General features: G+C 41.2%; 1 protein-coding gene across 5 annotated transcripts in view; it reads left to right on the top strand.

The window, feature by feature from the left end:
• Position 1: 1 nt before the first annotated feature.
• DROSHA (drosha ribonuclease III) overlaps positions 2-18,470 on the top strand; it is a 74,344-nt gene continuing 55,875 nt past the window's right edge. Inside the window, exons 1-10 of one of the 5 annotated variants that reach the window (XM_064443435.1) lie at positions 2-66; positions 806-976; positions 2,767-3,624; positions 7,373-7,465; positions 8,421-8,652; positions 9,482-9,623; positions 13,266-13,420; positions 16,488-16,568; positions 18,143-18,229; positions 18,345-18,431. In XM_064443435.1, coding sequence (XP_064299505.1) covers positions 2,774-3,624; positions 7,373-7,465; positions 8,421-8,652; positions 9,482-9,623; positions 13,266-13,420; positions 16,488-16,568; positions 18,143-18,229; positions 18,345-18,431 — 1,728 coding nt within the window. In that variant the 5' untranslated portion in view covers positions 2-66; positions 806-976; positions 2,767-2,773. The other 4 variants (XM_064443431.1, XM_064443433.1, XM_064443436.1 and 1 more) reach the window with 4 other exon arrangements.

Genomic DNA, 18,470 nt, shown 5'->3' with positions numbered 1-18,470 from the left:
CCACCGCTTTCCTCTTCCGGAGCCGGCGCGCTGCGGGCCGGGCTGGCCTGGGCGGCGGGGCGCCAGGTGGGCTTGGTGAGGCCGGCTGCCCGCGGGGGTGGGTGAGGGAACCGCGTCTTCCCTGCGGCGGGCCGCGGCGCTTCGCGCCGCGCCGTGGGGCCTGGGGCCAGGGCGGGCGGCGGGGGCGGGCCCCTGGGGCGGAGGGGGCGCGGTGGCTCCGGTGCTGGCGAGCTCCTCGCGCCGGTGCGGGTCGGGGCGGCGGGGCCCGGGCGGCCTCGCGGTGCGGCGGCGGGAAGGAGGGCAGCGCGAAGGAGGGCAGCGCGAAGGAGGGCAGCGCGAAGGAGGGCAGCGCGAAGGAGGGCAGCGCGAAGGAGGGCAGCGCGAAGGAGGGCAGCGCGAAGGAGGGCAGCGCGAAGGAGGGCAGCGCGGCGGCGCATCCCGCCCCCCGCCCGTGTGTCGCTCTCGCCGCCGTTACAGACCGCTGGGAGCCGGTGGCTGGATGTGGCCTGGTCTCAGTCCCGCTGCCCGCAGCTGCGGGTCTGCAGTGAGAGAAGAGGGTGTTTTGGTGGTTTTTAAGGTACTGACCTTATTTTTGTGTGTGGCGGCTTCCACCGGCACAATGAATTGCTTCTTCTAGGTGATAGGAAAAGGAGAGTTTGCCCTTTACGGTGTTTTTGAACTTACTTAAATTTAAACGAAAATGAACGTGACCAAAGAATGTAGCAGAGGAAGCTTTAATTTAATTAATTTGGGTGTTTAAAATCACTTCATGTGTTTTTTTTTTTTCCTTTGTATTTTCTTGCAGCTGGGATTCTGTCCATTCTGAAGCAGTGAAATTAAGGTGGTAGAACCAGAGTGGTTCTCTGGTGCTGGGGATGTCTTAGAGCTCTGTTTAACAGTGAGCTGATAAACAGGACCTTTTGTTTGAATCCTGTGACATGTTAAGAAGAAATGCGCTTTAAGGCAAGGCAGCATGGTACAGTGGCCTTTGCTTTAATTTGTTTGAGGTAATAAGAGTTTACTTTAGCCTGTTTAAATGAAATGTGTATGTAAGCATCTTCAGCTTATAAAACAGTTTTATCTTACAAGCCTGAGCTGTGTAAGATTGTGACCAGAGAACTAAACCAAATAGATTCAGTATTTAATGGATTAGAATTAATGATGACAAAAGGTTGCACTATTGCCACACAAAATAATGGAAATGGACTTTTTTGTTTCCTGCCACTGTTGTTTCTTAGTGCCTTTATGAGGTTGGATGGTATGGGGCAGGCACAGGTTGACTGGAAGGAACAAGTGGCTTTACCATCGTGGCTGCTACCTCCTAGGAATGCAGGATTTTCGCTTACTTTGGCCTTTGTTCAGTTGCCCTGGGGAGGGAATGAAAGCTACCACCACCCTTTCTAGTGGCCCCCACTATGCCCTGCATGTGTAAGGAGAGACTTAAAGTCCACTTGGTTCCTCCTCCTTGATGTCCGTCCTTTCCTCCTTCATTTCTTTTCCTTTCTTTGTTGGTTCACCAGAAGTCATCTGCTGTCTCTCAGCAAGGTACATCTTTTGCAGCACTGGCAGCAGAATGCAGCTGAAAGCAGTACTCTGAGCAGTCCAGGTTGGCCGTGTTGCAGGCAGCAGGTGGGAGAATATTCTGTGTGTACTTCGGTGTCAGCAAAGCCTCAGTAAAGGGAGGCTTTGCTTTCTTTCTCTGGTGATCTTTCCACTTATGTGTGTGACTCTCCTTTCTTTCTCTCCCTCCCTTTTATGGAAAACAGGATTCAAGGTCTGCAGCTGCTTAACTAATTATTGTTTTTTCTCTCTATTCCAGCCAAGACACCATGAATGATTTATTTTAAATGTTTGGGGCTTTTTTATTTTTTTCGAGTTTTTTTGAACTTTACATTGTAATTAAAGAATGAATTTTAACTTTAATGAAGCACAGTGGTTTTCATTTATAAACTTTAATACAATGCATTAAATACATGCATAGTTTTCAGCAAGACTTAAGCCTACTTGAAGCAGTTGCTGGAAAGGTAATAAGGCCAAGCTGGCAGCTCAGGGATTTTTTTTGGAAACATTTATTTCATTGAAATTGGAGTAACAGCACAGTCTACATGAAGTTTTTTTCTGTAACTTGTAAGATTCTCATTCTACAAAAATATTCCTACCTAACTTAAAATACTTTATTTCTTGAATTCAGTACCTCACTAAACTGGGGTCTCAATTGTGAATGTAAATTGCTACAATCTTATTTAAAATTTACATGATTTGGATCAGGTAACTCGCAGTGAGGTGTTAGTAAAGTCACTCTGCCTGAAGTTTAGAATCATATTCTAGAAAGGCTTCCTCATTATGGGACTTTGGCTGACAATTGCAGTTGTTAAAGTGAGTAGTTTCTTTGGTGTGGGGAATCAGAAGGCTTTATATCAAGGTGTCTAGTAGAGGTGCTTGTATTCCTGGCCAGTCATTATATCAATCATTTGTTGAAATTAACATTCCTCTAAGTCAGAGAGCGTTGTCCAGTTTGGGTTCTGGATTAAAGAGAGTGCTTTAATGGATTAGAGGCTTAAAAGAATCAAAGGGGCATAAATGACCTGTGCTAGAGGTCTGAGTAGCACAAAGCTCCCATGAAAGACAGTGGATGTTGTTCACTGCTTCTGTTAAGGGAAATTGCAGAAACTGTAATTTCAGCACTTCAGGAGTAGTTCCTGCAAATACATTAAGGACATCCTGCAAACGTTGCATGACACTGGACTTTTATTTTCCTCATTAAAGGTGAGCCATGTCTTTCCATTCCGGGCGAGGATGTCCCCGTGGTCAGGGGGGACCAGGAGCAAGAACTTCCACACAGACCTACCGCCCTCAGAACCTACGGCAGCTTCACCCACAACAGCCCTCCGTACAATACCAGTATGACCAGCAAACTGCCCCTCCAACAACCTATTCAAACCCTCCAACCACGGGTTACATACCTCCCAGGCCAGACTTTGTGCCCTATCCTCCTCCAGTGCCCCCTTCCACTCAAAATCCCATCAGCCAGTGTCCCATGAGGCCACCATTTCCAAACCACCAGATGAGGCAGAGCTTCCCGGTGCCTCCGTGCTTCCCTCCTGCTCCTCCGCCTGTGCCAAATCCTAGCAACACTCCTGTGCCAGGAACTCCTGCTGGGCAAAGCACCTTTCCTTACATGATGCCTCCTCCCACAGTACCGCATCCTCCCCCCCCACCAGTCATACCACAGCAAGTCAACTACCAGCCTGTGTACTCCGCAGGGTATTCACAGCAATCGTTCCCACCACCTAACTTCAATAGCTATCAGCACAGCTCTGGCTCCTTTCAGAGCAGCACTACCAACAGCAGTGGCGGCAGCAGCCATTTTCGGCACACAGGTCAGTACCAGGGAGAGAAGTTGCAAAGTGATCGCCGGTCTCCTGAGAGGAGCAAGCACTATGATGAGCACCGACATCGTGAACATGGGCACATCCATGGTGACAGGCATCGGTCCACTAACCATGGGGATCGTCGGGATCGAGGCCGGAGTCCAGATAGGAGGAGGCAGGAAAGCAGTCGGCACCGGACAGATTATGACAGAGGAAGGATATCGCCTCATCACAGAAGTTATGAGCGTAACAGGTAACTTGAAGTATCTTCTGCCTGCAGAGGGAGAGCTGTCATCATTGTCCCATAGTATTTGTTTGCATCGATGTTCTTTCCTCACCCTCGTTTGTCCCTCTAGCTTGGGAGGTGTCCAGTACTCTGGTCCAGTGGAAAGAGCTATTGGTTCAATGTCTTTCAGGTACACTGCCTCTGCCTCACCTCTGCAAGCTTGGCAGACTTGTTTCCCTTGTCCACGGAGATAGCTGCAAGCAAAGAAGCTATTGTTTGAAAACTGGGTGGATTGCTGAGCTCTACTCTTATGGCTGTTTACCATAGAAACTTATACACGTGTAGTGTGAAAGTAGAGTTGGCACAACTTTGTGCAAAAGATTGTGTTCAAAGTTGAGTCTTATAAATGGTTAAGTCTCAGCACTTAAAATTTCAAGATTTAGGTACCAGAGTTAGGGTTCCAAGTGTTACTTGAATTTGGTCATTCTTGATGAGGAAGCCCTGTATTTGTAGAGAACCAGCACTTGGAGGGGTTTATAGTCTGATAGGTGCATGTATCTAATCCCTGAGGAGTTTTAGTGAAAAGCATGTTCTGCAGTGTTCTTCAACCTGCTCTGTCCTCATCCTCATGGGACACCAGTGCAGGCGCGTCAGGCTGCATGGGATGTTCCGGTGGGTGCTTAGACTTGCCTGTGTGATTCTGTTCAGGGTTAAGACCTCAGCAAACCAGCATGTGATCTCAAGACAGGACAGAGGTGAAAATTAGCATACACCAATTGAAAGAAATGGGCAAGTTGTAGGCTACGTTGATATCCTATGATTCAGATGGATGAGTGTGGACTACCTATTTTAGAATGTATCATGAAGCTTTTGTCCATCTGCTTCATAGACACAAATGACTTCAAAATTATGAGCTGACATGACACAGTTTGCTGCATGGTGGTATTTTAGAGTAAACCATCACAACTTAAATCTTTCATATATCTTAGATTTGCTCTCTTGGTGGCTCTTTTTAGAACAGAATCATAGACTCGGAATCATTTAGGTTGGAAAAGACCTTTAAGATCATCGAGTCCAACCACTAACCTATCACTGCCAAGTCCACCACTAAACCATGTCCCTGAGTGCCACATATGCATGCCTCTTAAATACCTCCAGGGGTGGCGACTCAACCACTTCCCTGGGCAGCCTGTTCCGGTGCTTGACCTTTTGGTGAAGAATCTTTTTCTCAATAGCCAGTGTAAACCTCCCCTGGCAGAACTTGAGGACGTTTTCTCTTGTCCTATGACTTGTTACTTGGGACAAGAGACCAACACCCACCTCGCTACAACCTCCGTTCAGGTAGTTGTAGAGAGTGATAAGGTCTCCCCTCAGCCTCCTCTTCTTCGGACTAAACAACCCCAGTTCCCTCAGCCGCTCCTCATAAGACTTGTTCTCTAGACCCTTCACCAGCTTTGTTGCCCTTCTCTGGACACGCTCCAGCATGTCTATGTCTGTCTTGTAGTGAGGGGCCCAAAAGTGAAGACAGTATTTGAGGTGCAGCCTCACCAGTGCCGAGTATATTTTTTGTCTAATGATCTAGGTCAGAATATTTGAAGAGAGATACTGGTGAGTTAAGAATCTAAATATTTATCAGGGCACCTGGATCACGTGCTCTAATATTAGAAGCTTTGAGCTTTCTCATGTCGTGTGAAACATGAATTTACACATAGTACCTGTGGAAAGGAAGCCACTTTGAGATATGCAGAGATTTAATTGCAGAACCTTAGACAGCTGTATTGCAGAAAACCCCACCCCCAAATCTCACATTCAGTAAGTTTACTTTGATTTCCAAAAGAGGATTTTCCTAAAACTGAATGCGTCTGGCATTAAGGCATTCGCCTTTTCTGTAGGATGAGATTGTGGAATTTTCTGCCCTTTGTAGGTAACTCAAACATTTGCCACGTAATTTTATAATTTATTGTTTAGATTTTAAAGTGCAGTTTTAAGTTTTGAAAATGCATGTTTTCAGCAGCTTCTTTCTCAAACACTTGTGGATTACTGGTTGAGGCCAACAGCTTCCAGATTTACTTGAAACGTATTTTATTTTATTTTATTGAGAACTGTTTGCCGGCCTTGGTGTGTTTTTTGCACAGCATCCATCTCTCAGGCAAACCTGATGGCATAGAATACACTCTCACTGAAGACTGAAATCCATGCTTGAAGAAGGCACAAGCAGAGAGAGTTGAACAGCTGTGGGGAAGAGCAACAGATAATTTATATGAACTTTGTACTTTGTAGATTTGCATTCTATTTCATGTTATGCATATGAAAACATTATATATATATACACACATAAATAATCTTGACTCATTCTGTTAGCTCACCAAACCACCTGAGGCACGTGTTTATAATTCCTTGTGTATCAGCAGACTCATTTACTTGGAGTCCTGACAGACACACAAATGATTGTGGATTAATGAGCTGTCAGCTGTTAGCAGAGTATGAAGACCACCTGTGTGATCTTTGATGCCTCATGTACACAGTAATTTCATAGAATCATTTAGGTTGGAAAAGGCCCTTAAGGCAAGTCCAGCCATAAACCTAACATCACCAAGTTCATCACTAAACCATGTCCCTAAGTGCCATGCCTACATGTCTCTCAAATACTTTTGGGATGGTAACTCAACCACCGTTCAAGTGCTTGATAACCCTTTCAGTGAAGAATTTTTTCCTAATATCCAGTCTAAACCTCCTCTGGCACAACTTGAGGCCATTTCTTCTCATCCTGTCACTTGCTACCTGGGAGAAGAGACCAACACCCACCTTGCTACAACCTCTGTTCAGGTAGTTGTAGGGAGTGATAAGGTCTCCCCTCAGCCTCCTCTTCTTCAGACTAAACAACCCCAGTTCCCTCAGCCGCTCCTCATAAGACTTGTTCTCTAGACCCTTCACCAGCTTTGTTGCCCTTCTCTGGACACGCTCCAGCATGTCTATGTCTGTCTTGTAGTGAGGGGCCCAAAAGTGAACACAGTATTTGAGGTGATGCCTCACCAGCGCAGAGTACAAAGGGGTGATCGTTCACCTACTCCTCCTGGCCACACTATTTCTGATACAAGCCAGGATGCTCTTGGCCTTCTTGGCCACCTGGGCACACTGCTGGCTTGTGTTTAGCTGGCTGTTGACCAACACTCCTAGGTTTTTTTCTCCAAGCCTTCAGTTAATTTAAAACATTTTTTCCCAGAGGTATGTTTGGGTGGTCAACTTCTTTATGTGTATGTGCAAGCTGCGTCTTGTAGATGAGATTTGTAGTTTCAGCATGATGCAGATTTTCTGTGTCAGTTTTTTGTGTGTCTGAGGCAGCTGTGAGGGGGAAGAGGGCTTGCCTGAAACATGTGAATGATTTGGAGCTTAGGAAGCTATTGTGCATGGAATAGGTTTTCTTTACCTTTCTTGAGGCACTAAGAATGGTTTAAGATACAATAATCTTACCCTTTGCCATTCATAACAGAAAAGGAAGAATGGCAACAAGTGGTGAATTTATAGAAGTTACCTTTGCGTGGTATGAATTGGCTGTCGTATTGAGATAGATGGCTTTATGACAAAGGCAGAGGAGATAGGTGACTGCCTTTTACAAATTTCTTGAAGGTCAGCATTAAGAATGTCTGGGGTTTTAGCAGTCATCATGTGTGTCATTTTGCATAACACTATCTCAGCTTGCTTCTGTGCTCCTTTCAGATGTGGAATGTAGGAAATGCCAGATTTCTTATTTAACTTATGTTTTGAACTCTCTAAGGGAGCGGGAGAGGGAGAGGCATAGGCACCGGGAGAGCAGAAGATCGCCATCACCAGACAGATCCTACAAAAAAGATTACAAGAGAGCAGGAAGGTAAGGAAGGTTACATTTGCTATCTTGTGTACTTGAGGCTCTGTGTATCCATGCACGTGAGTTTTTGTGTATGTTAATGTGCATACATGCCTGGTTTGAAACTCGGAAAGGAAGAGTGTCTTTATAACCATCTGCGTATACATGCAAATATCTGTTATCTCAAGACCTTGTAGAGTTAGAAACCAGATTAGTCTCTGGAGAGAGGGCTTCACTGCTCTGTCCTGAAGACTTCCTCTTACATCTGCTTCTAGTCTGTAAAGTACCAAGATTATTTAAAGTCATTCTATGTTTAGATCATCTTTTAGGGGCTTTTTTCAATACTGATATATAAAAAAATATCTTTCTGAATCCTGGCTATTTGAAATCGGTGCAACATTATTGGCTTTGTAGACAGAGGAGATTAAAAAGAAGTAGTTTTCCTGCATTCAGCTTCTGAAAGCATTGCTCTTGTAATACATAAGGAATATCAAATGTTGTGTTGTTCAAAGGAGTGCCAGAGTTAAGGTAACACAAGCAGTGTGGCTTCTGTATAATCCTTCTAGTAAAACGCTAATTCTTTTCTCATGCAAATACTTTGTGGGCTATATATTAAAACTTCTTTATATTGTAACTTCTGGTTGTGAGAGTAACTCTTAGTTTTTCGTGATGAGCTTCTAACTTTAGAACAAAATGAAAAGAAAGTAATCTAGTATGCAAGTAGGAGTTTTAATCTAAAATAGCATATTTTTTTTCATTCTAATTCTTGAATAAGGTTTAAAATACAAAAGCACTTTCAATTTTAAGTAATTTTTATAGTAGGTGAGAAGTTAAAAGCAGGAAGAGGCAATTGGGTTTTGCTGTAGTTTACATGATAGAATGATGTACTGCTCTGAAGCAAACTATTTGTTTTCTATTATAAAACTGTCACTGTTAAAATAATAACGAGAATTGCTTTTGTTTGCTTTGTCCCACTAAGCCGGTCTCCAAGCAGAGAGAGAAAGAGACCCCGATGGGAAGAGGACAGAGAAAGGTGGTCTGAGAACCAGAGCTCCAGCAAAGAGAAAAATTATACTGCTGTCAAAGACAAAGAATCAGAGGAGAATGCATCTGAAAAAAATGAAGAGGAAGATGAGGAATTACTTAAGCCAGTCTGGGTTCGCTGTACCCATTCTGAAAGCTATTATTCCAATGACCCTATGGATCAAGTGGTATGTTTGTGAGAGAACTCTAAAATTACTGTACACAGTCCTTTCCTGATTATTTGATTACTTGATTAATATGCACCCTTCAGCAGGATCATATTTTGTGTCACTTAATCCTCCCAACTACCTCAGTTAGGGGCTTTATTTGTTGGTATTCTCTATTTTAATCAATTTCTTCAGTCTCTTTTCATTCAGATTAGTGGTATGTGGAAGGGAAGGCTGGGTTTTTCCCCATTATTCCTTTATTTGAGCAAAGATGCCTCAACCGCCATATATTCCCACAACCTTTGAGAAGTTTTGTGTAGAAGCAGGAAGTCAGGATTCTTTGTACTTGGCCTGGTACTTGCTGGTGGAGTAGTGACAGAGGAGGGGAGATTTCTGGGTTTTTGTAGGGTTTTTTGTTTGCTTGTGGTTGGTTGGTTGTGGGGATTTTTTTTCAGAATGACATGGAGAGTGAATTCATGGTGATTTAAAGCAGGCAAGAAAATGAGCTAAGCTTTGTATTTCTTGCGTGTGATAAAATTCTTTTAAATTGCAAAACACTTCCATAGGTCTCCTGCTTCTTCTGAACCTGTTGAGAATCAATGCTGAGCCATAATTCTGCTTTGTTAGGCCAAAGGTTTGATAATAATGCACCAGCAAATGAAGTAATATCTCTGCTAATTCATCTGTCTAAAACGTAAACAAGTATTTTAACTTTCATTGAACTACACTGAGATCTATCTTTTACCCCCATTGCTTTTCATTGTGAAATGCTCATGCATGTTGTGTTCATGTGATCTTTCAACTCTGGGTTTGTTTTTTTGTTGCTGTTGTTCTGTTTTTTAATTATCAGGGGGACTCAACTGTGGTAGGAACAAGCAAGCTCCGAGATCTGTATGAAAAGTTTGATGAGGAGTTAGGAAAGCGACAGGCAAAGGCCAAAGCAGCCAGGCCACCGTGGGAGCCACCAAAGACCAAGCTGGATGAAGATTTAGGTACGCAGAAATGATGACAAAGCTCTGAAATGGAATAATCTGTATTTAACCTGTTTTTGGAAGAGGTTTGTATTTAATAATGTTGGAAGGTTAATGCATGTGTTTTAAGTCCCTCCTTTCTGTTGCATATCCATGGGAGTTTTACTGTTGCTTTTGACTGAAGTAGAACTAGATTCTTTACCCAGAAAGCATAAGGGAATATGGAGAGTATCCAGCACTGCCTTATGCTTAAGTCTCTTCCATGGCATGAAGGCACCCTGAGCGTGATCAGATAGGCCAAAGCACAGTGCATAAGAGGCTTTGAGGAGCTCCTGGTCTTATATTTCTAAAAAGGAAGTGAGAATAGTGCTGTTAAACTCATATGGCTGCTTGTTATGGCACTGAGTTCGTCTTTATTCTGGATTGTATTTCAGTTGTCCAACTCTGCTTACTGTGATCTCAAGCAGAAGTACCTGTTTTCAAAGTGTAGTTTGCCTGCATTGTCAGATACCTCCCATATGGATCTTCTTGCAGTGAAATAAGTCTGCTAGCTAGCTGTATCAGTTATTGGGAAAATACTGGTTGAATTAGCAGGGCATACTTTTTGATAGCAATTTGTCTACTCAGAAGTCAGTGAAAGTTGCTTTTCTTATTTTGTTTTGAGAGAACTATTAGCTGTTCTTATACTTCCAGCATTTCAGTGTTTCAGAGTATGTTTTTCAGTCAGTTGCATTTGTTCAAGAAATTCTTAGGCATGTCACATAAATTTAGATAGTCTACTGGGCTTGCTTTTTAACTGATGCTTCATGTCTGCCCGTTCAGCTGCTTATGCTCTCGTATCTGAGCCTAGTAACTCTTTAAAAATCATATACCAAAAATTCTAAAGGTGAAACACAGGTATATAATGACATGGTCAGTTACATGTGGGCAGTATAAAAAATAAAACAAAGATGAAAGAATAACAATAAACACAGGGTAAATAAAATGTGAATTCACTTTTGTAAAGGAAACACCTTTTTTTTACCTTTTTTTGAATAGCGAATTTTTACATATATAAATTCACTCAAGAATCACTATCAAAGTTAACTGCAGGGTTTTTTGAGTAGGTATCTTTTCATGTGGATAAAGCAAGGACAGAACTACCACATTTAACGTAGCTGTGTAAAGCTTCACTTCCTTGGATCCCTGCAGTAAGAGTTCCTTTGCTGCTCCAGGCTAAAATACAGGGCCAAGAGTAACTCCTCTGTGTTTCTTTTTCCACTCTTTCTGGAAGATATGAAGCTTCTGTGTTTGCACTGGTGCCCTGGGCTGACTTGGTGTCTGTGCCAGCTTATCCTACAGCCATGTTTCTGCAGTGTCTGTACTTAAGTAAATGTTGTCTCTGTTCTGCCTTGCGTTAGCAGTAATTGTGTACAGTAGTGAGGTGCTGGTGCACTTGAAGAGCACTTTTAGGTCATGAAAGGCTGAGTTCAGTATGTGAAATCCAAAAGTTCTGCATTGGTCTTTCAGAATTCCAGCTTTCTGTCCTGGTTCAGCTGGGATAGAGTTAATTTTTTTCCGGGTAGCTGGTATAGTGCTGTGTTTTGGATTTAGTATGAGAATAATGTTGATGATAGACACGTTTTAGTTGTTGCTGAGCAGTGCTTGCACTAGACAAGGACTTTTCAGCTCCCCGTGCTCTGCTGGGTGCACAAGAAGCTGGAAGAGGGCACAGCCAGGACAGCTGACCCAAACTGGCCAAAGGGATATTCCATACCATCTGACATCATGCTCAGCATATAAACTGTGGGTGGATGTTGGCTGGGGGACAGTGATCGCTACTTGGGGACTGGCTAGGCGCCGGTCGGTGGGTGGTGAGCTGTTGCATCAATTGTTTTTCCTGGGTTTTGTTCCTCTCTCCTCTCTCTCGTTTTCTTTTTAACAATAATAATATTAAGAATAACAACAACAACAACAACTATTATTATTATTTCAATTATTAAACTGTTTTTATCTTAATCCACGGGTTTTCCTACTTTTGCTCTTCAGGGTCTCTCCCACATCCCACCGTGGGTGTAGGGTGAGGGGTGAGCGAGTGGCTGTGTGGTGCTTGATTGCCAACTGGGGCTAAACCATGGCACTCTTATAGGTCCCACACTCATTTTGCACCTAAAATTAGACTTAAACAACTAATTAATGTTTATCAGAAAACTTTTAAAACTCAAGTGCTTATGAATATTTGTAGGACTATACGTTTATGCACATTCAGCCAAAATTTGCAGTTGAGCATATGACCTCTGTAAACCATATATCCCAAGAACATATTTTAATAACACTGTATGCTGAATTACAGACTGTATAGAAATACATCTTGATTCAAAAGGAAAAAGAAGGAAGGAAAAAAAAAAACAAAAAGGGAAGCATATTTTACTGGAATATTTTCATTTTCTCTCTCTCCCTCTTTTTCTTTTAACTAAGGAGAGGCTTGTATTCAGTAAAGACACATATCTTAAACCATAGTTTCAGAGTATTTCAAAGCACTGGCAGCATAGTAATATATTTTTTCTTAAGTCACAGCTTAGAAATGGAATAAATGTTGCATCCCTCCTTCCAAGAATAGTAAACTTTACTTGCTTCATGCTATATGTTTTGGCTATGAAGACATTTATTTAATCTGGAGCTGAGATTGTCTGTGGAAATGAGTAAACATTGCATACATAAGAAAGGGAGTCACCTGTAAGTACCACAGAATGTTAGACATACCTGAGATCGGGCTCTGGGTTTTTTGTTTGGTTTGGGATTTTTTTTTTAAATTGATACCAGACACTTCTTAACATTACTTTGACAGGACCACAAAGGACACATTTTAACAAGTCTAAGACCATCTTCTGTTCTTCTTTTCCTTTAGCATTGTTCTCCCCTCTGATATATCAGAAAAATTGTTCCAGCTAATACAAATAAAAGTGATGTGGTTTGTTTGGTTTTGTTTTCTTTTTTAAAGTAAGGAGTAAAACTCACAGAACAGGGCTTCCAGAAAACTTGTGGCTGGATTCACTCAGCTGGTAGTTCCAGGTTTTCTTCTTGTCTCTGGTTTCTAATATGTGATAATGAATTTATTAGAAATAATCGATCATGAAAAATTAGTCTAACAGTACATGTTCTATAATAATTCTATCCATGTGTGCTGTTTTGTAACCCTTAAATAGACAATATCCTGCTTCAGACAGGAACAGTTTTAGGTAGAATGGAACTAGAGAGAAGCACTTTTCTCATAGCAAGCAGAATTAACTTTTAAACAACAAGAGGTTCTGTTCAGCTCATGCTAATGACGTTATGTGTATTTTTCCTGTTTTCTCTCTCTGTGGTTTTTTTTTTTTTAACTTTATGGTCATACTTGTGTTGGTTATAGCTCTATAGTGAAGTAACTGAAATTGCTCATCTACAACTGATCAGTGGTGTTCCTGGACAGCCAAACACAGATGCAGTTGTTGTAGGCCTTTAATATCCATAGCATTTGCTGTAATTTTTAATTAAAAATGCAGTTGCTGTCCCTCTTCTTGTTAGTGTGACCATCATGCACAACTTTATGCCAGTTAGTTATATCATGTTAGAGAATGCATTGCTACTGGAGAAGAGAGTGTGTGGCAGTGTTTTTCAGCTAACTTTGTTCCCTGTGTGAATCAGAGAGCTCCAGTGACTCAGACTGTGACTCTGAAGATGACAGCAGCTGCTCTAGCAGTTCAGATTCCGAAGTTTTTGACGTCATTGCAGAAATTAAGCGTAAAAAAGCACACCCTGATCGCCTCCATGAAGAACTGTGGTACAATGACCCAGGACAGGTATGGTGCAAGGAAGAAGTATTGTGTCTGAAAGTCATTCGCCCCTGCAGACCTAAAATTCTGCATTGTTATCAAACATGCTGAGTGACGTCTATTTCAGTACACATTTTTTACTCCCCTTTTCTCTCTCACCTTCTTCAAAGCACTTCACTTTTGATTTCAGGAGTGTGGTTCCTGCTCATGAACCATGGGGATTATTCAGCTGGAATCACGTCTGAGTGTGCTAATAAAACCTGAATTGCTAACAGTGTACTAATGCTGTCCTCTTAGCCCTGAGATAAAAGTACACAGATGAATTCTGGGTTGGAGAAAAGGCGTCATGCTTACCTCCTTTACAAATTTTTCACCTAAAAGCTCTCAGCTCATAATGATAAATAATGTTTTAAATATGCGGTTAATGCTCCTAATTTCTTGTCTAATGGTTCTTTTGTAATTGCATGGAGATTATAGTTCTCATTAAATGTAATTGCTGAGCTCATGAAGTGTTGTTTTGAATGTATACATTGCACGGAAGACTAGTTTTTGTTTGCAAATTTGCCATCTTTATCTTTCTTACTTAAATATTTTACAGTCTATTCTAACTCATTGTCAAATGGCATCTCAGTAAATTTATTTTTCTGGCACTTTGTGTGATGCATGAGTTTAGCATGCAACAAATCATAATGCCAATAGATACCGCAATGCTTATTGCCTCTGTGGTAATTCAAAGGTCTGTTGAATATTCTATTACAGACTCATATTTATGCTTCCAGTTAAAAAAAAAAATAAATTGGCTTAGCATAGCTAGCTGTTTTCATTTGTATGGAAAACAAAATTAGCAAACTGTTTAGATATTTAACTGAAAAAATTGTGTAGCTCTTGGGTACACTTCAAAGTAATGTTTTAGTCCAGAATATTAGATAAATAAAAAGAAGTGGAATAACTGTAGGATGAATAGATTCAGGAATGTGTGGTTTATGAGTTTTCTGCTGAAAAACTCTCTTTCCCAAAAACTTTCTTGAGACCGACTCTTCATCTTTCTTGAAGGGCCTGAAATCAGATCATTGTGAGCTTGTCAGTGCTGTACTGCTTTTGAGTAGATTTTATCTGAAAAGGTTTGAAGTTTTCCTGGGTATTTATCTGGTATGCCGAAATGCTTTCTAACTATCACTACATAAACCAGGAATGATTGCTGTGTACACCCCCATGTACAAATACACAGTGTGACACAAAACTAGATTTTTAGGATAGATCTTCCCAACACTTCAGTCTGAGCAGAGTGTTTGTTACTTTGGATAATCTCCAGCAGTGCTGGGAGTTGCCAGAAAATAATTGTTAAAGCCGGTGCCACCACAGTGGCCTTTTGCTTACAAGTGTTAACTGCATGTATGTGTTGCCCTGTTGGCCAGAGGAAGTTAGAAGCCATTGCCTTAGTTTATGTAAAATTGTGATCTTTCAACATCATTTTATCACCACTTCATGATTTCTCTTCTGCATTGTTTTCCATGGGCTGTGTCATTAGGGACAAGATAGATAGGTATCTGACTTGCTTCTCAGGTCCTGGGCTTTACAGGTACTTCACATCTCCCTCAGTTTTGGTCTGTATTTAATGTAACAGAAGCAGAGTTAGTGCTGAACAGTTCTAAGAATTAAGGATGAGATTTTCAAAAATAAGTGATGATTATTTTAATAGCCTCAGTAGGCCTTTATTTTTGGGGAGCGATGAGCAATTTGCTATTGACTGCATTTTTAACTCCCTCCTGTTTTGTGGCTGTATAAGCCAGTGAGGAAGTATGCTTTTACCTGTATGATTCAATTTCACTGAGCGTGTACTTTCCTCAAGGGTCTCAGAGTGTGGAAAAAAAATGTGTGAACAAACAGATGTCATGTCACTCTGATGTTAAGACTGCATGACTAAGTTCCCAACGGAGTAGAGAAGTGCCCTACTTATATTCCTTTGCATGTATGCATTGTGCCAGTCTGAAGACATTAAACTGAGATTAACATTCCAAGAATTAGCATCGAAACTAAAAAGTTGCATCCCTCTCCCAACTGTCTGAAGACTACGTTGACAGCAGTTTGGTGGCTCTTGCTTCCTGAGGTATCTTCACATTATATCTATTTGCTGATGATACTCTTTAGCCCCACCATGGATGCCATTTCCATTTTCAAACTTCTTATAGTGCCATGGAAAGTTCTACTGGTTTTTGTATTGCATTGCAAGGTGTTTGTTTTTTTTTCTAAATCTAAAAAGAATGTTTCAATTCTTGGATTCAAACCTTGAAAAACTCCATTGAAGCCTAGGGTTAGGAACTTCATTTGGTTCACTTGTTTGGTTCTGGGTTTTTTTTCTGCTGGGTTTCTGCAATGGGCACAATGTTAAGAGCAAAAAGCTTTAGTGTGTTGCAGTAATTAATAGTCTGCATTGAACTTGGTCATAAAAGTCGAAAGACAGACACTAGCTTTATACAACGTTCAGTGGCCATTTTTGATATAGCTACTTGATGCACCCATACAGAATACTGAATTGGATGGTTTTTTCTCCCCTTCCACTTTTTTACTGATCTGTTCGCAGGATGTGTTTGAAGTTTTCTCATTACTTCTTTAAAGTATCAAAATCTTCAAACGGTCTGCTGTGCATATTTTTGGTGATAGGCTTGCCGCATCGCAGAGGGGTTAATCAGGGACGGGATTTCAGTCAGTGAACTGAGTGGGACTGTTTGAACATGGAGATTTCAGCTTGTAAATATTTGCATGTGCATGTATAAGACCTGAATCTCATTTTAGACAGACAGTGTGCTGTTTGTATGTATAGGAAATGGAAAAGATGTATATGATAGTATAGTGGTACAGTTCTGCTGAGAGCATTTTTCTGTCTTGTGCTTCTGAAACAGTGATGAAGTTCTAATGCTGGTGTGCAGTTTTCTTACATTAGTCTATACTGTTTTCAGTTTTATTGGCTTAAGAACATCCACTTAATCTAAGCATGACAGGCTTTTAGAAGCATCAGCACTCTGGGCATTAAAACCAACATACTTTTCCAAAACCATTTTTCAGTAAAAACAGAATCCTATTTTGTTTTTGACAGATGAATGATGGACCTTTGTGCAAGTGCAGTGCTAAAGCCCGACGAACAGGAATAAGACATGGCATTTATCCTGGTGAAGAGGTAAGTAATTATAAGAATTACAATTATGAATACAAACTTTCCGCTGTAAACTCATACGTGGTTTGATTTGAAGGTTTTTTCCCATGATTTACAGGCTTAATAAAAACTCCTGTGTGACTTTAATTCACTTAGTTTTGTACCCTCATGTTTAAAATGCAATACCAGTAATGAAATCCACCTGAAAACAATGGAAAACTTTTGCTTGTATTTGATTAGTTCTAGGTGTTGGGGTTTTTTTTTAAGTTCCTGAAACACAATTAGGTTAATAGAAAAGAACTTGTGGCCAAAGACATACCATCTTCAAGTGGATGAGTATGTTATGAGGGCCGTTTTTGTGAAGGGATTGCTTTAAAAGGAGAAGTAAATAAAATCGTAATTCTGCTCCTGACAGGAGCAGGAAGCTTGTCAAGAGGTGTTCTCGCCTTAGCACTAGCGCACGTCTGCAGTTTAAACATTCCTCCCCACATTGCATCTAATGGTTTTCTTGCAGAGAAGGAGGGAGAAAATTTTAGCAGGAGAAAACTGATATATGAAACTTGCTGCATGAAGGCAGCTGCTCCCTGGAGCAAGGCCAGCTGGGAATTTGCAGTTTCAGAAAGTCTCCTAGGATATACTGGTTTTCACACTGTCCTGTAGATAAAACTGCCTAGCTTTAAACTGGCTGGTTTGTAACTGTCTTGTTACAGCAGTGAGAAGCTTAATTTGGGGCTGAACAACCAGAGTAATTACCCTAGTTACTGGATGGTTTTTGCAAAGTGCACAGAGCTGCATAGTGGTGTAGCTATCTTGCCATCACCATCAGGCCAACGTTTGTAATGATCTTTAGAGCAGCACTGCTTGCTGCAGTGATGGTGGTTTGTTTTTTTTTTTTGCTATACAGATGTATTCTGAACAGGCTGGTGGCAGCCTCTGAACTGAAGCAAATTGGATGTAGGGCATATGAGAAACTGGTTTTGTCTGACTGCTGAGGATTTTTAGGTCTTTAAAATGGACTCCTTCAGAGCAAGCTGGAAGAAAACATGAATCCTGGGTATCGTAGTGCACAGAAAGCTGGCTGCCTTTGGACCTTGCAGGCAGGCATTACAACCGGGCAGGCAGAGCAGTTACCAGAGCTGCCTCTTGGTGATAGACTAATCCCTTCTCTTCAGACCCCAGGTTTGCCCCAAACAGATGAGCTGATACCTGCCTATCTTGATAACAGACTTGGAGATCTTCTCATGTGAGGTCTAGGTTTCTTTTCGTAAGCTTTTAAAATCAATTTCCTGAAACAAGTTTATATAAAAGAGGAAATTAGTCTGGTACGTAAGAAAGATGGAGAGTCAAATAGAAAATAAAAAATTACAGCAATGTTTTTCACCCTTTTTTCCTTTTGAATAGCTTTAAAAATATTTCTGAAAGTGAAAATGTAGATAAGGCCCCACTTTCCATCTTCCCGGAATGCTTAATTATGACTACCTGCTTTTATTTAATTTTTCTTAGTGCATATTTCATGGCTATTAGAAATGCTTTATTCTCTCTTTTAATCTAAATTTGCCTTGACTCTACACATAATTCTACTTATCTCTTTCTTTAAGCCCATTAAACCATGTCGCCCCATGACCAACAATGCTGGAAGACTATACCACTATCGAATTACTGTGTCGCCTCCCACAAACTTCTTAGTAAGTACTTTATAAATAATTCTAACTAGGACTCTTAATTTTGTTTTCAGTGACAGAAGTAGTACTACTTCTGGCTTACTGTGTGGTGGTTGGTTTTTTTTTTGCTTTTTTTTAGACAGACAGACCTACTGTTATTGAGTATGATGACCATGAATATATCTTTGAAGGGTTCTCAATGTTTGCACACGCACCCCTAACAAACGTAAGTACGTTCATCACTACATGCATGGTATTTGTTGGG

The sequence above is a fragment of the Phalacrocorax carbo genome, chromosome 2, assembly GCF_963921805.1.
Source record: "Phalacrocorax carbo chromosome 2, bPhaCar2.1, whole genome shotgun sequence".
Taxonomy (NCBI): Eukaryota; Metazoa; Chordata; class Aves; order Suliformes; family Phalacrocoracidae; genus Phalacrocorax; species Phalacrocorax carbo.
This window is presented reverse-complemented; position numbering and strand designations above follow the sequence as displayed.